Genomic DNA, 26,187 nt, shown 5'->3' on the forward strand with positions numbered 1-26,187 from the left:
TAGGTTTGTTTGTATTCTGCCGCCGATTTGCTGTCAAAATTATGTCAACAGATTTTGTTACATTTCTGCTAGCATTGTGGTGACTTTATCGGATAAAACAAATCCTGTATTAAATTTACATTTTTATTGTCAATTTTGTAACAAGTTTTGGCAAAATATGTTTTCGGTAGACTTGGTTATCTGAAAACTTTTGTCGAAAACATTTCTTGAAATACATCTCTTTTGAGATATTTTAAGTAAACATTTAAAATAGATCATCATGTATAATTAATAAAAATATTTATTGAAAATTATTATTTAGTAAAGTAAGAATTTTTAATTTAGAAGTTAATTTTATTCCATAATAACAATTTTACATCTCGCATTTTAGATTAATTAAATATAATTACAATTGAACAATGCACACTAATGTGTCGGCTAACACACAGTATTTCCGTCACAATTTTGTATGCGAAACTGCAATTTCAAATTCTCTATGTTTTTTTCCACCGCGAGATTGGGTATACATTTGCATTAGCAAGATATACGGCATTTCTGCCATTAAGGTTAATATATAACTGCATCCGAAAGACATCACAACATATCCAAAAAACCTATTAACCTGAAAACAAAAATTGTGACAATAAGAGTATTTTTTATCGATATCAGTTTTAGATGTTCATATTCTTACTAGGTACGGTATTTCTGCATGGCTGGCTGTTTCAGCATACAAGTTAACCGATTGTATGACAAAAGGATGTATAAGATAAGCGCAATACGTGAGTTTACTAAGAGGGATAAAGCCTCTGAATGATAATATTTTCTCAATAATGCCTGTAATAAAAAAGAAACATTTAATGATAGGAATTACATTTCTCAAAACCATAGCGTTTTTCTTTACATTATTGTACTCATTATAACAATATGTAGTTAAAAAATTGATCAAAAATAAAATTAAGCAGAATAAAAATTATGCATAATACATTGCAGCAATTTTATTTGTTACATTTATGCATAGATTTGATAATAATATTTATTTATATCGTAATACAACAAACCTCCGTTTTTAGTAGAGCATGCTATTACAATCCATCCTATACCAATGGTCCAAGCACTTTTGCTTAATGCGATATAGATAGCACTAGATAGAACTGATATCTGTCGCTTATAAAGACCGAATAACACAGAAATGTTACAAGTAATTCCAAGGAACCAACATAAAATTAGAATTTGCTAAAATTAATTAGATTTAATATTATTAGGTTTATAAAAATATTATAGTAATGATAATAATAATGATAATGAAAACAATATACTTAAATACTTAAGTATTTAAATAAACTAAACAATTATTTTTTCTTAAATAATTAATTTAAAAATAATTATTTAATAGTTTATTCACATATTATATAATTATTTTAATAACTGCGCATTTTTCAAGATATTTATATTTAAATACAAATAACATTTTACCTTATTTAAGCTCAATTTTTTGTTTAGCTTTACTAAAATGTAACCCGTAATTATTCCAACAAGATATGAACTTATTCTGATCCATGATGGAAGATATAAAACATTTGCAAGTCTGAACATTTCATCGAATCTGTAACAACGAGAAAAAAACATTTATTTAATAATAAATTTTATGACTTACTTTCTATAACTTACGTCGGAACATATTCGTATGCATATGAAATATAGCCAGAAAACACAATTGTGCCAATTAAAAGAATGCCCAAGATGACGACAGCTATGTAAAAGTACCTGAAATTTACTTATTTAAACATATGCACTAAAGAAATTAACTGTGTGATGCCGTCAATATAGACAGTCAACTTACATAGTAGATAAAATTAATAGGCCAACACTGATTATATAAAATTGCATATCAATGGCAAGATACCAAGTCCAAGACATGCACTGCAAAAAAATAAGGTTTGAAGAATAAATAAGCTTTTACATAAGCATGATATTAAACCATTTTAAATAAACATATGTATATATCCGGTGTTTCAATATAAGCTAACTGTTTTTTTTTTTTTTTATAAAACGTAAAATAATGGGAATGTTTTTGATTTTTTTTATTTATTGTAAAACTAATACATGGAAATTATGTATGAAATATAACATCGTTCAAATGGCCACCTCGGCTCTTCTGGCAGACGACAATTCGTTTGGTCATGTTTTTCAAGACATCTGCACATAAACTTGACTTTATTTCGCCAATGACGCGTCGAATATTGTGTTTGAGCTCAGGAATTATTGTGGGATCATTGGCGTAGACTCTGCTTTTAACAAAGCCCCAGAGAAAAAAATCCAGTGGTGTTAAATCGCACGATCTCGGAGGCTAGTTCACGTTGCCAAAACGAGAAATAACACGGCAAGGAAACTTACGCTGCAATAGGTCTGTTCTTTATAGCTGAACTGATTGCACTAGTTCAGAGTTTATCTTTTTGCCTCTATATTAAAGGAGAAAGATAAACTCTGAACTAGTGCAGCCAGTTCAGCTATAAAGAACAGACCTAATAACTCTAGTGTTTCGCGCGCAGTGCGGCAGACCGTCTTATTGAAACCACATCATCTAAGTTTATTCCATTCAATTCGTGCTAAAAAAAAGTTCAAAAGCATGTCACGATATCGATTGCCATCCATTGTCACTGCAATTCCATTCTCATTTTCGAAAAAGTAAGGCCCGATCACACCTCCCACCCAGAAACCGCACCAAACAGTAACTTTTTCAGGATGCATTGGTTGCTCATGAACCACTTGAAAATTTTCAGCTCCCCAAATTCGACAATTTTGTTTATTCACGTAGCCATTGAGGTAGAAATGAGCCTCGTCGCTTGAAATGATTTTGGTGAAAAAATGAGGGTCAATTATTTTTTGTTCTAGCATTCAATCGGCGAATGTACGACGCTGTACATGATCTCTAGGCTTTAATTCCTGAGTTAACTGTATTTTGTATGCGTGTAAATGCAGATCTTTCTTCAAAATTCGCTGAACTCAGATGAATACACAGAGCTTGCTAAAATGTTCAACTGCTGGGTACGTCGTCGAATTGAGGTTCCCGGATTATCGGCCACACTCCGGCTTACTGCAGCGACATTTTCCGTCGAGCGACCACTACGATCACGCACAGGCCTTTTTTGATCCTTAATCAAACCACTTTCTTCAAATTTTTTTATTATGTGTTTCATTTTTCATTCTTAATTGTGTTGATTGATGGCACATGATTTTGTCCGAAAATAACACGTAATTTTTGCTGCACGATTTTAATCAAACCATTATTTTTATAATAATTTCTCATGATTTGCACATGTTGTTGAACTTTATAGTGTTCCATAACTAATTTTTCATGTCTCTAAATTATATACGTCAAACTTCACATGTTAAAGTGACAATTGTGCAGAATGGCGGCAAATTTAAAACAGTCAGCTTGTATTAAAATATCCTTTATGTACAGATATATATATATATATATACCATTGTAGAATAATCGAAAAGATTATTAATATACAAAAGATTTCTCCACCAATATTTCGCACAAAGTTCGTGCAGTTTGTCACTCATGTAAAATTGTGATGTTTTGTCGTACCAAAACCAATTTAATTGTGTTATTCCAATCATCATCATATAAGCGGGTGTTAACCTTAAAATAAAAGTTATGAATAAATTTTTGTAAAAGTTATTATTACTTATTTCATTCCTTAACTTTGATTTTTAAATTGTTCTTACTATATATTCTTTTATTTTCCTTATTACTATATTATTTATTTTATTATACTTTTTGAGTTGTTTTGTTATTATTTATATGAAACGAAATAATGAAGAACACACCGTATAAATCTTTTTATTATAAGAAAAAAGAACTTATTTAGTTTCGCTTTGTAGGGAATCGGTATAGTTTTTTCTTGACCTTTTTCATGCTTTAGATATGAGTAGGTCATTAAAAATCCACTTAGAAAAAGAAACGTCTCAACTGCTAAAGTCGCACTGGTGAATACTTGACTGGGCAAGCTGGCGCTTAATCTGAGAGCCCATATTTTATTATCTATATACAAAATGATTTCTGTTATGCATGAAAAATACTAATTGTAAAATATAATACAAACAATACAATTTTTTTAATTACTTGCCAATATAATCAATTGAGAAAAAAGCAATGTGAATGCTGATTATCCAAATCGTGGAAATCAATTTTAAACCGTAAATAATAGGTATTGAATCACCTTCTACTTTCATACTCAATATTATTTTCGTATTTGTATAAATGGAGAAACACATTAGTATTTTTCCAAGTTTATTTTCTTGATGCGATGGCAAAGTAGTTATTTCCATTTGTTCGTGTATATTTTTCTTATCTAAATAACAATTTAAAAGTTTTAATAGTACATTAATATATATAATCAAGATACTTTGAAAATAATGAAATTATTATGTAAAGGAACAGTCATACAAAAATAAATACAAAAAAATATGAAATAAACTTCCGAAAAGCTATCACCTCCGATTTGGCTTATTTTCAGCCTAAATACTTATTTTATCTAGTAAATAATATTTCCAAATGGATTTTTGGCGCAAATGCTCCCAGCCTCCCACAAAGGTAAAACTGTTTTTGTTAATTATTTCAGAAAGTGTTCATTGTACGGAAAAAGTTGTCAAACAAAAAATGAAGCTCATAGAATGCTCTACAAATAAGGTGCTATACATATTTTACCTAACTCCAATATTTTAGCCGTTATTATCAAAAATCTGGAGGCAGTATGTTCCGTCTTCCTGCGGGGGGGCTCCACCATCAAAAAACTATACACATAGGGGCTGGATTGAATCTCGCTTTGAGTAGAAATTCGTAAACCCATGTGGAACCTCGCTTTGCGTAGAAAGTGTATGCGTGGAGGCAGTGCGTTCCGCCCCCCTGCAAAAGGCTCCACAATCAAAAATCTGTACACATAGGGTCTAAATTGAATCTCGCTTTGCGTAGAAAGTCGTAAACCCATGTGGAATCTCACTTCGCGTTGTAAAGTGTATGCGTGGATGCAGTGGATGTCGCCCCTCCTATGAGGGCTTTTACAAGTTTTTTGATAATAACGACTAAAATATTGGAGTTAGGTAAAATATGTGTAAGACCTTATTTGTAGAGCTTTTTATGAGCTTTATTTTTTATTTGACAAATTTTTTGTTTGTACTTTTTCCGTACAATGAATATTTTCTGAAATAATTAACAAAAACAGTTTAACCTTTGAGGGGGGTTGGGGGCAAAGAGGGCATTTGCACCAAAAATCCATTTGGGAATATTATTTACTAGATAAAATAAGTATTTAGGCTGAATATAAGCCAAATCGGAGGTGATAGCTTTTCGGAAGTCCACCCGAAATATAGATAAGTTTTATACGAATAAACAATAGATATACAATATACGCAAAGAAGGTGTCTCAGAATAACTACGATAACACTCGTGAACAGATAGAGCACAATAAACCGAACTGATAAGTTTACCATTTTACAATTTTTGCAATAATTATGAAAAAATTAATTAAAAAAAATTGACGAATAAGCGCGCATTTCACTTGGCTTAACTGTAAAATACATGCTGTAGGCGTGTGCTAAGTGAGTGCCGCGCGGCAACGAAAAGTAAAGCTTCTGCCTGCTCACTACTCGCGTGTTACTTTTGTTTTCGCCGACTGATCAAATTAGGATACACAAGCCAAAATGTACAAAAATGATTCTTTGAAAGATACTTTTCTCATAGATGGGGTTACTAGATGTTATAATACATAGAAACTTATATCAGTGATTGTTCTATTAGAGGTACAAATAAATTTTAAACCGTTTTTTGTAAAACATAAGAAAGTAATTCAAAATTTAAATATTCTCCCGCTCTTTTCCAATTTTGTAGTGTTTATATGGTAACATAAAAAATAACAACCAACTTCACGATATTGTTTGTGTAATCTAAAATTACAGCAGCTTGAAAATGGCAAACGAGAAACAATTTATTCGGCACTGCATTCGCTATGAATTCCATCAAGGAAAGAGCGCCGCAAAAGCGTGTGCATCAATTTGTTTGACTCTTGGAGACAATGTTGTATCCAAAAGTACGTGTAAATTTTGGTTTAGACGGTTTAAAGAAAATGATTTCGACGTTAGCGATCGTGAACGTAGCGGAGCCCCTCTCAAGACTGAGGACGATGAATTGCAAGCATTACTCGATGAAAATTCGTCCCAAACGCAAAAAGAGTTTGCATTACAACTGGGAGTAAAGCAACAAACCGTTTCTAACCGTTTACAAAAGATGGGAAAGATTCAGAAAGAGAGAAAGTGGGTACCATACGAATTGAGCCAGAAGAACAAAGATAACCGTGTCGAAATGTGTCTGAATCTGTACAACAAACAGCACAGAAAGTTTTTCCTGTGGAAAATCGTAACGGGTGATGAAAAGTGGATACATTACAATAATCCCAAGCGAAAAAAATCATGGGTAGACCCCGGCCAACCATCCACATCAACGCCAAAGCGGAATATCCACGACCAAAAGGTAATGCTCTGTATATGGTGGGATATGCAGGGTGTGCTATATTATGAGCTTCTGCAACCACGTGAAACGGTTGATGGTGATCGCTATAGTCGACAACTATTGAGATTGAACGAAGAAATCCGTCGAAAACGTCCATATACTGGCAAAGGATTGCGTTCGGTGAAATTGCTTCATGACAACGCTACGCCTCATGTCGCTAAAACGGTCAAAGAAACATTATTGACGCTTGGTTGGGATGTTCTACCGCACCCGGCCTATTCGCCAGATATAGCGCCAAGTGATTATCACTTGTTCCGTTCGATGCAAAACGCATTGTCTGAGGTACGCTTCCGGAATATTGAAGAAGTGCGAAAATGGGTCGACGACTTTATTAAATCAAAACTTTAAACGAAACTTTCTTCACTGCCGGAATTCGTAAGCTGCCCGAAAGATGGCGCAAAGTCATAGATAATAACGGAGAATATTTTGATACTTACCAGGTGTACAAGTATGAAATGCAGATTTGAGACAACAGATAGTGTACCAATGCAGTGTGTAGTATAAAAATTTGAAGTATATGCCATTTAGTTGTGCCATCAACAAAAGTCAACGCGCACAAGTGCGCGATAAATTGAAAAAGTGTTTGCATATTATTGTTTTGCTGTGTTCAATATGTCGAAATTTGTGCCAAATAAAGAGCATTCGCGAACAGTGTTAATTTTTTGTTTTTATTTGAAGGAAACTGCTGCTGAATCATACCGATTACTTCGAGAAGCTTATGGTGAACATGCTCCATCACAAGATACGTGTGAACGATGGTTTCGGCGTTTCAAAAGTGGTGATTTCGATGTTGCAGACAAGGAACACGGAAAACCACCAAAAAGATACGAAGATGTAGAATTGCAAGCATTGTTGGACGAAGACAATTCACAAACACAAAAACAACTCGCAGAGCAATTGAGCGTTAGTCAACAAGCTGTTTCCAATCGCCTACAAGAGATGGGAAAGATTCAGAAGGTCGGCAGATGGATACCACATGAGTTGAACGAGAGGCAGATGGAGAGGCGCAAAAACACATGTGAAATTTTGCTCGAACGATACAAAAAAAAGTCGTTTTTGCATCGTATCGTTACTGGGGATGAAAAGTGGATATATTTTGAAAATCCCAAGTGCAAAAAATCATGAGTATACCCAGGCGCATCATCCACATCAACCGCAAGACCGAATCGTTTTGGCAGGAAGACGATGCTCTGTGTTTGGTGGGACCAGAAGGGTGTGGTCTATTATGAGCTGTTAAAGCCTGGTAAAACGGTTAATACCAAACGCTACCAACAACAATTGATCGATTTGAACCGTCCGCTACTCGAAAAACGACCAGAATATCGAAAAAGGCAACACAAGATCATTTTTCTCCATGACAATACTCCATCACATACGGCAAAACCGGTTCGCGACACATTGGAAGCACTCAGCTGGGAAGTTCTAGCCCATGCGGCTTACTCACCAGACTTGGCTCCTTCCGATTACCACTTGTTTGCATCGATGGGTCACGCACTTGCTGAGCAGCGCTTTGGTTCGTACGAAGATGTGAAAAAATGGCTCGATGAATGGTTCGCGGCAAAAGGGGAAGATTTTTACTGGCGTGGTATCTACAAATTACCCAAAAGATGGGAAAAATGTATAACTAGCAATAGAGCATACTTTGAGTAAATTACTTTTTATCATTCTTCCGAATTTAACGTGTTTTTTTTTTTTTAAAAGAATCCGCATTTTATACTTGTACACCTGGTAAGAGGATGCTGGAGTGCCAGACGAATTCCGACGCGAAAGCGCCATCATTTCGATAGAACTAAAAACGAGAATAACATTATCGGCGTAGCCTACAGACCTACGCCGCGTAGGTCTGTGTGTACGCATTTGTTTGTAGTGGTAACTTACTACACTGACGTGTGGTCTGTGTAAGCGTTATCGGATAGTTTGTAAACAAACGACTCTTGCGCTTGTTTCCTCGACTAAAATTTCGTCACAAGGCTGCAATATAATGTACGAGACGACATAGGCGTATACAAGGTGTCAAATAAATATGAACAAAATATGATAAAATAATTAATAAAAATATATATATAATATTATACAGGGTGTCCCAAAAATTTTGATAAAGCGCTCGTGTGCAGATAGAACGGACTAAACTGAATCAAAAAGTCCTGTATCATTTTGCAATTTTCGCAACAATTAACGAGTTATAATTACTAAAAGTCACCGAATAAGCACGTATCCGTCCAGCCTATCGCCATATCGAATGCAAGCGCGCGGCGAGATACAACCGCCCAGCGATCATGATCGCTAGGTGCGCGGGAAGTTGTTTACTACAAGCGGCAAAATTCGCTCTGATATATGACGATCTCCCGTTTTTGTTATTGTAGTAAATACCTATGTAGTAAATACAAAATAACTAATTAACCAATTAATTAATATTTACATATACACATATATTGAATAAATAGTTATCTTTATTTTGTATTTTATATGATAATGACTGAAATAATGAGAGTAAATATCATTTCAGTCATTATATAAAATACAAAATAAAGATAACTATATTCAATATGTATATGTATGTATTGAATAATTAATTTATTTATTTATTTATTTTGTATTAATTACATAAGAATAAAAATAGGGAAAGCATATAACAACGAAGCGTATTACTCCTGCTCTCGTCGTGCGTTGTCGAACGTGCGCAACGCGCGATTATTCGTCAATGCTTTTTAATTAATATCTCAATTATTATTGCAAAAATTATAAAGGACTTTCTATTCAGTTTACTGCACTCTACCCGCACACGAGCGTTGGCACAGACATTATAAAACACCCTGTATATATTTTAATCCTACGTTACAATATAATACCCGTGTGGGGTTGCCAGTTCCCCATCGGAAGTCTCTCCAGATGCCGGCGTACCGGTGAGCACCGGAAAAATAAAATACTCGGGATGGACCAAAACTAGCAATTAGTGCAATGGATAAAACAAAAACGGACAGTAGTATCCCAGGTGGTAGTCGGGACATTGACCCTGGAAATCCAACCTCTTCGGAGGCCAGTTCCATGGATTCTGGGTGGGGGGGGGGGGGGAAACATTGTTTTTTATAGATACTAAGAAACTAACAATTATTGAAAACAGGAGCCAAAGCCAAAATCTAACTTATAGTCTAAATATCGATAAAGCTCACTACAAATTTTTAAGCTGCGGTAGACCAAGAAGTAACTCACTACATGCAACATCTAACGAGAACTTTAGGTCAGTAAACGCAAAAGTGCAAGTACAGAAGCAAAGTTGTAATAAAACTGCACATCCCAACGCAAGCAAAGATGACGTATGGAGAACTGTCCCTGAAAGGAAAAGACTCCGTGAAAGTCCAGAATCCATGATGGAAAAATCAAAACAAATCAAAATACAAGACTATTGATTGAGCTCACCGTTACCAACTTCTAATAGTTTTGAAGTCCTTAGTGATAACGCTCAAGAATCAGTAGATAAAGTTAAACCATTAAAACCCCCATTTATTTACATTGTTAGAGTAAGTACCCAGACAGCACGTATGTCCAAAATCGGGACATAAGACGGCTTAAAGACGTCAGTAAAACGCCTTTTAGACACGGTATCTAAAAGACGTTTTAATGATGTCTTTAAGATGTCTTATGTCTCGATTTTAGACATGTGTGCTGTCTGGGTAACATCCAACCTCTTAATGAACTACTTAATAAAATAGCAAGGGATGGATATGAAATTAAAATACTAAGGGATAAATAGGTAAAGATTCAGCCTAAAACCTCAGAGAATTACTCCATAATAATTAAGGAGTTAAAGCTTAAAAACACTGAATTCCATACCTACAAACCGAAGCAAGAAAAAAGCTTCAGGGTGGTTTTAAAAAATATGCACCACTCGACGGACTTGCAGGAATTGAAGCAGGGCATAGAAGAGCACGGTCATAAAGTTATCAACTTGTGGAACTTTAAACATAGAGTTACTAAAAAACCACTACCCCTTTTCCATCTCGAACTCAAGTCAAAACACGAAAATAAAAATGTATATAATCTTAAATCATTACTTCAATGTCGTGTAATTATAGAGCCGCCAAGACTAAGAAGGGAGATACCACAATGCGCGAATTGCCAACGGGCACACTAAGGGATTTTGTAACCGACAAGCCAGATGCATTAAATGCGCTGGAAGCCATTCAACTAAGAGATTGTAGTAGAAAAACGAGATCAGAGCATGTGAAATGTGTGCTATGCAATAGCAATCATCCCGCCAACTATAATGATTGTGTTGTTTATAAACAAATACAAAAAGTAAAATATCCTCCATTGCGTCCAAAGGGGATTTCTAAACTAGCATTACTACATACTAAAATGGACCACTCTACAGTTAATTCAAAACAAACTTATGCTCAAGTTACGAAGTCCCAGCACATTTCTACTTAAAACAAAGAATCGTACAACACAGATAGGGGCGAACATAGCCCAAACAAATCAGACACAATTCAAAAAATTTTAATTATATTAAAACAAATGTTTACGCAGGCTACTACTATGACAAACCTGTTAGTAAATTTCATTGATGAGCTTTTAATAAAATTAAACAATTAAAGATAGCCGTTTGAAATGCCAACGGGCTACCACAACACAGGAATGAAGTAAAATATTTCATCAATGTCCATAAAGTTGATATAATGTTAATCTCTGAAACGCATTTTACCAATAAAAGCTTTTTTGGGATATGGGCGTAAGCCCAAAGGATTTGTTCGATTTGGTTGAAAGTTTTCAGAGACCAATTTTGTTAGAAAAATATAAATTTATTTTTCTCGTCAGAGAATGAGTATGTACAAGTTTGAGTTGTGTTTAAATTAATTGATTGCGCCAAAGGCGCTTTCTCGGTAAAGTTGTAAAACCGAGAATTAAAAGAAAAATTGACGGGCGCGGTAAGAGATTACCGGCCGCGTCTTGGTATACTGAACGGGTCCTAAAAAGGACGGTTCAATTGAATCCGCTCGTTGTAGCCCCTTTCCCGGCGTCGGTGGAACTCCGTTTGGGAAGTGGTCTTCCGTCTGGCAACTGCTCTCTGAGCAGGCTCTAGGCGGCGAAGTTTGGATCGCCACGGAACGAGTTTCCGGTGTGCCGGTGGCTGTCACCGTCTCGGCTCTCGGTATTGCGGAATGCTCCGTGTACCGAGGAGAGAGAGGTCTCTGAATTTGGATGTCGCCTTGTACTAGAGTGTCCCTTGGTGGCCGAGTTAACCGGACGCAGAACTCTAGTGGAATTAGCTTCCACGCTAGAGTCTGAGGAGGTGACGGCGGTACTAAAGTTTCAGCGGGCCGCTTAGTTGTAATGTGCGGCCGATGCTGGGACTCTGTTTTCCTTTTACGTGCCTTGCGAGGCAGCGTGAGAAAAACTGCGAGACAATTTGCCTCTGGTTAAATTCTGCTAAAGCAGAGTCTGACTCAGATCAAGGGCCTTGGAGAGAGCTCGCCTTGAAGCGAGTGAGTGAGGAAAGATCTGCGGAGAAGCTCTTTTATATTGCTTCGATCGAAGCTTGATCGCGAGAAAGCTCTTCACCGCCTGCGCAACCTAGCGGTGTCTCCGCAAGCTCATAACTCGGTAGAAGGCCTGCGGCGCGTAGCGGCGCCGCGGCGTATTATGCCGCGTCAGTGTAGCGGTGTGGCGGTGAGCCGCCACACGGGATACCAAATTTCAACTTATATCACACAATGCAATCAGATGGAACAGCCCATGGAAGCTCGGCCATATTGGTAAAAAAAAACAATTAAACATTATGAGCATGGCAAATATAGCAAAGATCATCTGCAAGCCATCTCTATAGTGGTAGAGGACTGGGTTGGTCCGATCACAATTGCAGTAACATACAGCCCGCCAAAATGCACCATTAACAAGGAACAATACCTGGATTTTTTCAAAACTCTTGGCAATCGCTTCCTAGCGGCGACTATAATGCCAAGCACGCCCAGTGGGGATCGAGAATTACATCACCAAAGGGACGAGAACTTATAAAGGCTGCTGAAAAACTGCAATTAAACATAGTTTCTACCGGTGAACCGACCTACTGGCCCTCGGACAAAGGCAGAAAACCTGATCTTTTTGGAGTTGCCAGAGGGATTGCATCAAGATATGTTAAATGCGATTCCAGCTACGAGCTCTCCTCTGACCATTCACCAATTCTAATTACAATCGCAACTGCAACTATAAAAGAAATGCAGAACCGCAAATTACATATAATAATAACAATTGGGATAACTACCGCGAGCTGATTAGATCAACTATAAACTTGAGGATACCATTAAAAACTGAACTGGATATTATCTCGGCTGTTAAGCACTTCAATGAATGTATTCAACAAGCAGTTTGGAAATCAACACCTTTCTCTTCTGAGCAAGAAGTTACCTTAAATTGTCCTAACCATATCCAGGAAAAAATAAAGGAAAAAAGGAAGATCAGGAAACTTTGACAAACTACAAGATGTTTTATAATTAAGAAGAAATTAAATTATGTCACAAAGGAGGTAAAGGATATATTGAATAAGGATGTTAACGGAAGTATGCAAACCTACCTTACGGAGTTTGATGCTACCCCGGCAACCGCCAGCTAACCTTCGATTATTCATTGTGGAGGATAACGAGAAGATTTAAACAGCCTAAGTCAATAAATCAACCTTCTGTACATAGACCTGATGGTACCTGGGTCAGAAGCAATATCAAAAAAGCGGAAACTTTTGTTCAGCATCTCTCTGAGGTTTTTAGACCTAATCCCAATTTATGTTCATCTGAGGAACACACCATTGAAAAGAAGGTAAACAAAATACATCAACTAGGTCAATCAATTAGAAAGTTTACCAAAAACGATGTCTATCGTGAAATCACAAACTTGAAGCCAAAAAAGTCTCCGGGTTATGATTTAATAACAGGTGCAGCGTTGAAGAAATTACCAGGTGAGGGAATGATATTCCTTACGTAACTGCTTAAGGTCATCATTCGAACATGCACCTTCCCCTCACAGTGGAAAGTTGTCCAAATAAAAATGATCATAAAATCAGGCAAACCCCCAATGATTCCAAATCATACAAACCCATTAGCCTATTATCCAATCCTGCCAAACTATTTAAAAAACTACTTTTTTTCAGGTTAATGACGGAAATTGAAGAAAGGCAGATAATACCTGACCACCAATACGGGTTTAAAATGAAACATAGCACAACGGATCAAGTACATAGAATAGGAGATACAATTTACAGATCATTCGAAGCAGGAAAGTACTGCTCGGCTATTTTCTTAGATGTTGCCCAGGTCTTCGACAAAGTATGGCACACTGGCCTGCTATACAAAGTTAAAACTAAGTTACCTATAAATTATATTGCATTTTTTAAATCTTACCTAACTGACCGTCACTTCATGATTAGATATGGGGAAACGCTATCAGAGTTAAAACCCTTTCATGCTGGTGTCCCACAAGGAAGTGTCTTAGGCCCCATACTTTATCTGATCTATACTGGAGACCTCCCACAAACAACAAGAATAACAACAGGAACCTTTGCGGATGACACTGTCCTGATTGCGACCCGCGCCGATTCGATACAGGCCTCTAAGTTGTTACAAAAAGGCTTAATTGAAATAGAGAACTGGACGAACAAATGAATTAAGATTAATGAAACCAAGTCTATACATGTCACGTTTATTACCAAGAAACTAAAATGTCCGGTAGTTAAACTACACAATCCCCCAACAAGATGAAGCCAAATATCTAGGTTTACACCTAGACAGGCGCTTAACGTGGAAAAACACATATCAACCAAGCGCAAGCAATTAGGTATTAAGCTGAGACAGACGTATTGGATCATTGGCAGAAAGTCACAAATAACTATTGAAAATAAGTTACTTATCTATAAGAGCGTAATCAAACCTATTTGGATCTTTGGAATGCAGTTATGGGGAACTGCCTCAAATTTCAATATAGAAGTAATACAACGCTTTCAGTCAAAAATCCTTCGAATTATGGTTGATGCGCCTTGGTATATGACTAACGAGACCTTGCATAGAGATCTGGGAATGCCTACTGTTAGAAAGGAGGTACGAAAAGCCAGTGGGAAGCATAAACTAAGATTGCAAAACCATCCAAATGAAACTGCGGCCAAACTAATCAAGAAACCTTATTGCACTCGTAGACTCAAACGAAGAATTCTTCAAGATTTGACTGAGTAATTTAGTAGACCTTTAGGGTGTGTCATTGGACACATATCGTGCTAAGTCTGATATTTTTTAACACAAAAAGTACTTATTGTCCTGAATGCGACAGTATTATATTTATGTATAGAAGTTAAAAAAAAAAAAAAAACGTTACAATTATATTTTTATCAGATGTATATGTTAAAATATTTGTTAGTGTTCTCATTTTTTATCTCTTTTCTGTCAATGTATTTGCATAAACATTTAGAATACTAAAAATAATTTAGTAGAATATTCAATGAATGTTCTTTAGATGATATTAAATATCTTCTCTGAATATTCCTGGAATATAGTAAAGAATATTTTTTCAACCTACCTGGAATATTGGTCTCATTTGAACGTTCTCTGAAGATTTAAAGAACATCTCTTATAGTACATTGAAAGAATATTTTAATATTCTTAACAAATATTTATAAAATGTTTATAGAATGTGTTTGCGTTATTTGGGCGATAATATAAGGTTTCAAAGTAGAGCGGATATAAATTTCTATGTATTGTAATATCTAGTGACCTTATCTACAAATGAAAGAAGAACCCTTTAAAGATTTATTTCTGTATATTTTGGCTTGTGATTCTGGTTGGTCGGTCGGCGAAAACAAAAGTAACACACGAGCAATGAGCAGGCAGAAACTTTACTTTTTGTTGCCGTGCGACACTTTCCTAGCACACTCTTACAGCATACTTCTCACAGTCAAGCCACGTGAAACACGCGCTTATTTGTCAATTATTTTTAATTAAGTTCTTTATAATTATTGTAAAAATTGCAAAATGGTAAAGAACTGTTCAATTCGGTTTACAGTGCTCTATCCGCTTACGAGCATTGTCGTGATTATTCTGAGACAACTTGTATAAATAAATTTCTTACTGATATAAAATTCATCAACTAATTTTAAATCATAGAACATAAAGGTATTTTTTGAAATATAAACTCTATAATATTCATGATCATAATTATGGTATTGTTATATATAATAATTACTGGTAATCTATTGTTGTACTTGAAGAAAGTTAAGAAATTTTGGACATGATATATACTTACGAGTTTTATTCTTTGCATTTAAATGTTTTTGATGCACGAAAACATCATATATAGTTCCGATTATCATCGCGCAAATAGTAAGCATTAAAATAACACTGCAATCAAAGATTAATATTTATAAATATCTCTTTGCTACTTTTCTTAGGACTTTTGGAAGTTATATAAAAATGTGCATCTCTATAGTCCTATACAGAGTGGTCCATGGAACTGAATCAAGCTCAAGTACTTATTCTGTTGAAGATAGAAAAAAATTGTAGAGAAAAAAGTTAAATGAAACATAACATGAAAAATCTATGGACGCGAACATACTTTATCTATATATTTAATTAGTATGAACTGGTTAACTAATATTACTTCACATGTCTTCAAGTGTTTATACTCAAAATCCATAATCGTCAACACAGTGGAACGTTTAAATATTACCTTAAATAAAGCATATATCTCACTCAAAAATGTTAAATATCTCATGAAGTATTAATTTTTCGAGCATCTTATCCTAATACTTTTATACAGAGATTATACAAAGGAACTTATTTATGCAGAAAATTACGTATTTTTATTAAAAAAAAGCAATTGCATTTTTCTGGTGCATCGTTGCACTTGCGAAAAAAATAAGTCTAGAAAATTTTTTCATGTTATGTTATTTAACTTTTTCCTCTATCGTTTTTTCTATCTTCCAAAGGACAAGCGCTAGCACTCGGCCCAGTTCCGTGGACCACTCTGTATATAAAATATATATCAACACTTCAGAGTTATACTATGTAAAGTCACATTTTCTCGAAAATTGAGTTATTATTGTCATAAAACTATATTCCAATTGATATTGATATCTGTTCGAATTATTGTGCGCTAATTTGAATCATTTGATTCGCTCGCGGCGCGGTGCTCTTTTGTCGGACGAGATCGTTCTTGCTCTCTTTCGTTTTTGTTTTTCGACACGGCAACCATCTGTATGTGAGTTTATCAATTTATATTAGAATAAAGCGTATCAGTTCAAGCATAATCTCTCGATGTAAAACTTTGTCTTATCCCGATCTTATCATACATAATACTAATTTTTACCCAATGACAAACAGTTTTAAGTTCTTACAAGGAAAGGGACCCAAGTGTCCCCCTCCGATTTTGACGAGCTTTAAATATGTTGTAAAGTAGCTCAAAATAAGAGACACGTATTTTTTTTATGTGCTTTCTCACACGTTTAGGGTTGAAACAACCCCTACAAGCTAAAACGGTTTTTTTGGTTTTGACTGAATATCGTCAAAACTGTAAGAGATATCAAAAAATGTTTCGAATAAAAGTTGCATGGTTTTTTATGAGCTTTATAACCGCGTAGCTCGATTTTTAAAAAATTTAATATTTTTTAATTTACCCTTACCCCTTCTTATTATTTTTACGAATTTCAAAATTTTTGTTATGACAAAAGTTGTAGCATTTTTTACGCTGAATACAACCATATATGATTTTATTATGTTTCAAAATCGCATCTTTCAGAAATGAGCTGTCAATGTCGCACTATATGCGTCGCGCTGCGATATATGCATATATATGCATAACGCATCGTTTGTGCCGCTTGTGTAATCGATGTTTGTCGCGCATGTGTAATTGATAAGATGAATAAAATTAGAAATAAAGATTAGCATGTTATAAAGTATTCGGAAAAATGTTCTGATCAAAGAACAAAGTTCACTAAAGTTGTTGCCAAGGCATCTCCTCTAAATTACACTTTTATAGTTATACTAGAACAATACAAGCGCGCGCTGCGCCCGTGCACTTATTATAATAATTTAATAATTATGAAATCTAAATATTTTAATAAAATTTAAAAAATTTTAAATAATCGTCAAAATAATCTTTGCTCTTAAACTATCAAACTGTCAGAATAATCGAGATAACCAATCAGCGTCGCGGATAAGCGTCAACAATACTTTTGATACATTCGAGTATCGATTTTTCATGCCTTTTTTAAGAGTGGATTATATCGAAAGAGAAATAAATAAATAAAAATCTTACAATTAAAATGCAATTTATTGTTTTTCAATGGTAATGCAAAAAAATCCAATTAATTTCAAGTTTTTCTATTAATCAATACTAGAAACATTTGTTTGTTTATTATTTTATTTCTTTTATAATAATATATGTCGAAACAATTACAACTTTACCTTCAACAATAACATACTACATATATTAAATATAATACATATATTAACATATATTAAAAACAGATGAATTTATGGAACAAACGTATCACAAAGGTGATGTTCGTGAAGAAAGTGATTTATACAAAGTGACTTTTTGCACCATGCGCAAGTAATTATTGCAGGTGCGCCACAAATATCGCATGTTGGTTTTGACTGTTTATGGAAACAAAATTCCACTGGTGTTTCGAATTCTTCGGGCTTATTTATTACGTACCTGCTTTTATACTATGCGTATTTCAATAAATTTCTGAATCTTGGCGATGAAAATTGAGTCAATGACTGTAATTTTAAAATGGTGTTTCTTGCATGCAGATTGCCTTCCAGACCTAAAAGCATTACAGTATCAGAAAAGTGTCTAATAAAATTCTTCCACAAACGAAAACCATATACATCCAATGGTTGTATTTTTCCTGTTGTTCCAGCTGGTATAGTCAACAAAATAATATCTTCTGTGGATTCTGGTTTAGATTCTTGAATAATATTTGGACAATGACCAAAGTTTAGTTCATGAATCTAGTAGTAAAACAGATTTTGGACCTACATTTAGAAAAAGTACGTCTTGCAACCAAATTTTAAAATAATGCGCTGTTAGTTTTCCGGATTTTGAAGCCGTAACAAAAATATTAGGTGCCTTAAACATTGTTTCTTGCACTCTGGGACCAAATGTTCCACTAACTTCTTTTAGTACAATAAAAAGAGGCGATAATAATTTACCATCGGCTGAAACAGTAGGTTGTATAGTATAGCTATGCGTAGTTGCCGATACGGATTGTACTGCAGATTCAATCTTTTTTGTTCCTTTATATGCCAATGTACGACCGGCATGAAGTTCTAATTGGAATCCACTTTGATCATTGTTGTAAATATTTTCAACTCCATATTCTATTATTTGATATTTAACGTTTTCAATAAATGTGTTACATTTTTCTTCAAAATCGACGTTAGACAATATAGATGTTTTTCTTATAAATTTTGTTATTTTACGAGATACAATATTATGTATTATTTAAAATTTTCGTATCCATCGCGATGAAGCTGTAAATTCTGGTACATTTAAATTTTCCTGTGCCCGAATAGCCCATCGAGCTAAATCAGCGTCGTGAACAATAATTCTATTTTCAAGAGCTGTATGAAAATTATTTAATGTATATTCCGAAATTTGTTTTAATTTTTCGAATCTACTGCCACCTTGATTCACTTGAATTTCCCATCGTCGTAATTGACGTAATGAATATACTTTCCGAAATCTTTGTTTTACTCCTTCTAATGTTCTTGGCCTTGTTGTATTGCTTTTCCAAAATTCGACTGCATTTTTTTTATATCCATACGGAATACGTCCATCTGTAGTACATATAACTTTAGGATTTGCGTCCATAGCTCACCTTCTTCCTCTTTATCTCCTAGTTCGAATTGCTCTGCTGTTGGAATATCGTTATCGTTTTCATAATCTAAAGATTCTTCTACTTCCATTTTGTATCTCTCATCGCGCATTTCTTTCAGCATAGATTCTATTTTATGTGCCATTTCTCGTTCTTCAGATGTTATCGGACTTGTTGATAGATTAAGGGCCGAAAAAATTACGTATACTAACATTATTACGTTAAATGGATTTAATTGAACCATTCTGAAAAATATAACAATTAAATATTTCTCCTTATTTGTGTACAAAAAAATAATACTTACTTTATAGTAAATTTGCTGTTTTTTTTTTGATGCTGTTTTATATATTGTTTTTTCGTAATCACTAACAAGCGCACAACTTTAAAGCATAATATGCACTGACGGGATATGACAACGCGCTGCGCTATAAATGCACTCGAAATGCGACTATAAAAGTGTAAAATAGAGGGGATGTTTTGGCAACAACTTTAGTGAACTTTGTTCTTTGATCAGAACATTTTTCCGAATGTTTCATAACATGCTAATCTTTATTTCTAATTTTATTTGTCTTATCAATTACACATGCACGACAAACATCGATTACACAAGCGGCACAAACGATGCGTTATGCATATATATGCATATATCGCAGTGCGACGCATATAGTGCGACATTGACAGCTCATTTCTGAAAGATGTGATTTCGAAATATAATAAAATCATATATGGTTGTATTCAGCGTAAAAAATGCTACAACTTTTGTCATAACAAAAATTTTGAAAATTGTAAAAATAATAAGAAGGGGTAAGGGTAAATTAAAAAATATTAAATTTTTTAAAAATCGAGCTACGCGGTTATAAAGCTTATAAAAGACCATGCAACTTTTATTCGAAACATTTTTTAATATCTCTTACAGTTTTGACGATATTCAGTCAAAACCAAAAAAACCGTTTTAGCTTGTAGGGGTTGTTTCAACCCTAAACGTGCAAGAAAACACATAAAAAAAAATACGTGTCTCTTATTTTGAGCTACTTTACAACATATTTAAAGCTCGTCAAAATCGGAGGGGGACACTTGGGTCCCTTTCCTTGTTAGTTACATCGTAGATTGCTACAAACGATCACTTTTCGATTTCAAATGTTGTGCACTTTCAAGTTAAAATTGCTGATAAAGGAGTTTTATTTTTTATATCTGATTTTGATACTTATTTTACAGAAATTAATCTTAACAAAAATCATCGAGCATTCGCAAATATCTTTCAAAATCTGCCACCAGCACCTGTCAAGGGAATAAGTACTCGAAAGTATAATCACTTACAATATCTATTCAAATAAGTGCCTAAAATACATTTTACTGTTAATATATTAACACACTTCGACAGCGTCCTAGAAAAAGATAATTGATTATTTTTATAATTTTGATTTTTTTTCTGTTTTAGTTTATGTTAAATAAATTACAAAATTCAAATAAATTTTCTTCACTAACGATATATCTGTATTTTCAATGAAAATAGGGATGTGTGTGTTGATTGTATAAAGTTAAGTCATAATATGATATTTATCAAGTACACAGTATTAAGCAGGGATCGGCATCATTGATATTTTCAGTAATAATTTCAGCTTTGATTAACAATTACTTACATAATCAATAATTAAACTCGAAAATTATTTGATTACTCGATTAACCAATAATCAAAACGAAAAATTATTTAATTACTTTATTAATCAGTAATCAGGGTATAAAATTTTTCGTTACTCAATTAACCAATAATCAAAACGAAAAATTATTTAATTACTTTATTAATCAGTAATCAAGGTATAAAATTTTCGTTACTTGATTAACCAATAATCAAAGCAAAAAATTATTTAATTGCTTTATTAATCAGTAACCAGAGTATAAAATTTTTGGTTACTTGATTAATCGGTAATCAGAAGGAAATAATTTCAATTACTTGATTACTCAATAATCAAGGTCTGATGTTTCTTGATTATTTTAGTTAATTAATAATCAGCGTAAGGCAGCAATTACATAGAGAAAAAAGGAATAAATTTAACGAAATATTTTTCTAATAAAATTAATTGAATTAATTAGAATTTTTTATGACTGATAAAGAAATAGTTCAATTAACAAAATAATTTCTCCGTTTTCAATGAACTAATATATTTAATGTGAATGAAAGTCTGCGTTTATTTAAAAAAATATTTCGCAAGATCCGGTGATTGCTTCTCTCAATGCAATATCTATTAAGTCACATTAAAATCATATTCCGTAATCACACAACTTTATTTTCTGAAATATATTGAAGTTTGATATTATACCTGCAAACAAAATATTAAAAAATCTGCAAAACGTTGTAAGTATTTTACTGAGAGTATATCAAAAACAAAAAATCTGTTTACATCTTTCTCTACAAAAATTATATTTATGTGACTTAACATACTCTGCCTCTCTAGATGCTGATATATATGTAATGTATGACTTTTTATTTTTTGACGAACCTGATGAGAGGTATCGCACCACTAAATAACCATTGATGATCGTCTTTTAGATCTTTAACTTCGATCAATCTGAAATCCATGGCATAAAGATTACCAATCAAGAGAAGTCTATCTTGAAATATTCTCTCCAGAATAACGCTTAGATCATTTATAGAACATGATGCTGGTAAACAAAGGCCAAGTACAATTAAATCCTGAAAAGTAATTCTTTTTACATATTGTAACATATTGTAATATCAAATATATATTATTATTTTCAGAGATTTGTTCATCGTTAACATTATATTTTTATTGTGTTATACTTAATTTTAATTTAATTTTTTTAAATCTACATAAATTTACAAATTTCAAAAATTGGTTTAAAATTTGATATGTTTTATCCGATTTCATACTTCATAAAGATCTGTCAACTTACTTCGTTTGGTAATTCCACGTGGTACTGAAGAGTACTATTGTGTTTAAAGTGGGCAACAAAGTAATTAATTTTGAAAGGCGGATACTCTTTTTGTCGATCACGGTATAGTGAATTATTTAATAAATTTCGTTTTGAGAGTTCAAAAGGATATTTATTCATTGTATCGTAACACTGGCTGCGACTGCCTAGCCAATAATTATTTCCATAAAGAAAGCCTGATTTAGGTTCACCGCTAGAATCTAGCACTTAAATATGAAAAATAAACAATTATTATTTAAACAAAATATAGTATAGTATTTTTTAATGGTTATTAATTAACGACTAATAATTATTAAAATAAATATTATTATTTTTTGCAATTTTATATTGAGATGGATTTTATATGATATTTTCCAAGTAAACACAGATATATAACTACTATATTGCCATAATATAACACAGTGTAATATACAATATAACATACGTCAAAACAACATATCCCAGCAAACACAGAATATTGCAACATTGCCATAATATTGCTGCAATGTTCTGTGTTTGCTGGGATAGATTAGTAGTAATTTTTTACTGATATGTTATTGCAGCTACATCACATAAATATAATGAGATTGCATGTATATAAAATGTTATATAACATCAAAATAACAGAAATATAACATTAAAGAAAAAAAATATAACAAAAATATGTCGTTATATTTATGTCATATTGCTACTACTTTTCATAAACAGAAAATAACGAAGCAACAACAGTTATTAATCGCAATATTATCCCAGCCAGCAAAATCCTAGCAGTATGCAAACATATCTAATCATGAATTTACAGTAGATTTCACTGCACTGCGTCCTCATTAAGCTTTGTTTTCACCAGTACAATGTGCCAACACAATGACAGTAAAAATGTAACAGAAATAGAGCATGATTTGTCATCATGACGTGACAGCAGAAACGTAACAGAAATCGAACATGATCTACTGTCACGATATGACAACAGAAACACGGTAGAAACGAAGCAAAGTCTGCTCTTGACAGCAAAAATAAAAAATGTCTTAATGTAAGTCAAAAATCGAACCTGTCTTTCGCTTGCCAGATAAATGTTTTTATCACTACTAGACTATTTATACTTAGAAACCAACCTATTAAAAAATGTATTTCTTTCACTAACAATTGCGGCTCATCATGCGACGGCAGAACATTTCTGTTACATAACGTGCTTACAGACAAGATTTCTGACGTTACACCGTGACAACACGCTATGTGCAATCTCAGTGTGTATTCTGCCAATACATTGTGCCAGCATATAATGTTTGAAATTTGCTATATTTATGCTGGTAAGACCTGCTCAATTTTTGTCATATTTCTGCTGTTACATTGTGACGCACGTTGTACTCTATTTTTGCTATGTTTTTGTTAACATTATCTGAAACGGCGCATCCTGCGAGAATATTGATAGCATTTTTTGGATGCAAGACATAAATTGCAAAAAGTGCTCTGTCCAATTTTGCTAACTGGGATATTGTGTCTACAAAAGAAAATTATGTAAATCAAGAAAAAATATTAACCCATATAGCACAGAAAGATTTCAGTAACATTGCAGTTATATTTCATTGCAATATTGTAACATGAATATTGTAACATTTGCACAGAAGAGTTAAAATGTTGTTGCAATGTTGTCGTTAGATTGCAGCAATGATAAAATGTCCGTCTTCAAGAATATTGCATATAAAAGTATTTAAAATAAGAATAACAAATTAAACTGTTTTTTATTTTTAATTGCCTTTGCACACTTCCAATGTTTATTCATTAAAAGTAAAAATATCTAAAAGATAAATAAACTATAAACTGTAACTTTTAATTTATAGTTTTCAGATGCAATATTGCAAAGCTGCAGATTGCAATATAACAGAAACATTGCAGAAATATAAAACTGCATCATAACTCTTCTGATATTCCTGTAATATTTTGGAAACATAAAAAAATATTATGCTCTTATTTATAGTAAATTAATCAAAAAATATAATTTTGATACATTAAATTGTAAAATATTGTAGATTTAGTAATTTGTAATTAATAGTAATAATTTATATTTAAGAAGAGATAACTGAAAATATATGTATAGAGTTTATACTGTATGTACTAAAAGTTTAGATAATAAAAATCTTTTTCGAAAGTAAAAGAATTGTAACGAATGCAATAATATACAAAATGTGTATTTTAACGAACAAACTTCAGGAACATATAGGCCGGTATTCATAATCCGTTCTTATATTCAAGATTGTCTTAAGCACGAACTTATATTCGCTCTCTTCGTCAGACACAATCTATGAGTGACGAAGAGAGCGAATATAAGTCCGTGCTTAAGACGATTTTGAATATAAGAACGGACTATATGAATACCGCCCATAGAGGCATTCAAAATTAGAACAGCAAATTATGTACTTTTTCTTTTTTTGAAATCCCTCTATATATTCTTAATGTTTTCTATAAAGAACAGAAACATTTGTAAACTATTATATAAATCACAAGTTGCAGATGAAATTTATCATTTTCAGATACACTTCTGCTCTTAATGAACAAATAAAAGAAGTACGTAAAGAAACAATCGAAAGTAAGAAAAGATTGAATTTATTATTCTTATTTTGGATGCTTTTATATGCTCTAGTAGAGCTATAGATTGTTCGTTAAATTCAAAAGCATCTTGTGCATTACTACAAATATGTTGCACAATATTGCCGTAACGTTTCCTAACAATATTTCTACAGGCAGACATTTTATAACAATATTGCGGCAACATTTCTAAACTTCTGTGCAATGTTACAATATTGCAATGAAAAATTTCCACAATCAATGTTATCAATACAATGTTCCTAAAATCTTTCTGTGCTATATAGATTTCAATCAAGGAGTAAAACCCGTGAACAGAACTTGGACAATATTGAAAACAGTCGATAAACAATGTATTAAGAATCTTACTAACTTTTCAAACTCCACAGTATTCGTTGATCAATAGCGTCTCGAAAATCATGTAGCTCCTTTCCACATGTCGAGTTGAGAAGATTGGCTTTTGAGGCAATGGCATACGCAGGTAGCGTATAATTACTGCCATTATTTTCGTTGAATCCGTGAATTTGTGTAGAGACACATATTAACGCAGAAAAATTTACACAAATGCACAAAGTAAATGCAACTTGCCAGTGTGACATATTTGGACTGTAATATGCAACAAAATACTTTTATTTCCATTCGTTGCTGTTAATTGAATACGAATACTATATAGTTAATTTTGACACGTTCCCTGCCAAGCGTCACATATCGCATATTTGCTGGCGTCAAGCTAGCGTCAAGACGTTTTCGAAACACTGGTCGCAAATCCTTTTTGGTTGATATTTTTCTGAATTATGGGTCTTCAAAATTTATGTACCGCCGGCGTTAACATTACCCAAGATGTATCGCGTGGAGGTCGCACGGTCGGATTTACATGGACAAGGGGACTCACTTTCATCAAACTCCCCGAAGACATGTAAATTCGACCGTGCGACCTTCACGCGGTACATCTTGGATCTTGGGTAATACTAACGCCGGCGGTACTTCAATTTTGAAGACCCATAATTCAGAAAGATATCAACCAAAAAGGGTTTGTGACTAGTGTTTCGAAAACGTCTTGACGCCAGCTACAAGAATATGCAATAAAAAATTAGGGTTCCCATTTAAGAAAATTAAGATCACCTTGATCTAACCTTAACGGCGCCGCCCAAGGTCAAATCAATGGTACCATCTTATGTCTCCCTCCGAACCATATAACTTTTATATGAAATATTTTTCTGTATCTCTCTTAGTTTTCGAGATAGATATATACGGAACGTTCGGGGCTACC

At 33.5% G+C, this 26,187-nt stretch overlaps 1 protein-coding gene across 2 annotated transcripts in view; it reads right to left on the bottom strand.

Moving 5' to 3' along the window:
* Positions 1 to 171: 171 nt before the first annotated feature.
* LOC105674292 (nose resistant to fluoxetine protein 6-like) overlaps positions 172 to 26,187 on the bottom strand; it is a 30,702-nt gene continuing 4,686 nt past the window's right edge. Inside the window, exons 2-15 of one of the 2 annotated variants that reach the window (XM_012370508.2) lie at positions 25,291 to 25,523; positions 22,320 to 22,564; positions 21,905 to 22,098; positions 15,830 to 15,924; positions 4,116 to 4,340; positions 3,817 to 4,030; positions 3,463 to 3,628; positions 1,820 to 1,899; positions 1,648 to 1,743; positions 1,453 to 1,582; positions 1,038 to 1,212; positions 671 to 813; positions 390 to 601; positions 172 to 187 (exon numbers count right to left, since the gene is read on the bottom strand). In XM_012370508.2, the coding sequence (XP_012225931.1) occupies positions 437 to 601; positions 671 to 813; positions 1,038 to 1,212; positions 1,453 to 1,582; positions 1,648 to 1,743; positions 1,820 to 1,899; positions 3,463 to 3,628; positions 3,817 to 4,030; positions 4,116 to 4,340; positions 15,830 to 15,924; positions 21,905 to 22,098; positions 22,320 to 22,564; positions 25,291 to 25,516 (2,154 nt within the window). In that variant the 5' untranslated portion in view covers positions 25,517 to 25,523 and the 3' untranslated portion in view covers positions 172 to 187; positions 390 to 436. Of the gene's footprint in view, positions 188 to 312; positions 602 to 670; positions 814 to 1,037; positions 1,213 to 1,452; positions 1,583 to 1,647; positions 1,744 to 1,819; positions 1,900 to 3,462; positions 3,629 to 3,816; positions 4,031 to 4,115; positions 4,341 to 15,829; positions 15,925 to 21,904; positions 22,099 to 22,319; positions 22,565 to 25,290; positions 25,524 to 26,187 lie in introns of those variants that run through there. The other variant, XM_012370507.2, reaches the window with a different exon arrangement.

This window comes from Linepithema humile, chromosome 2 (genome assembly GCF_040581485.1).
Source record: "Linepithema humile isolate Giens D197 chromosome 2, Lhum_UNIL_v1.0, whole genome shotgun sequence".
Lineage (NCBI taxonomy): Eukaryota > Metazoa > Arthropoda > Insecta > Hymenoptera > Formicidae > Linepithema > Linepithema humile.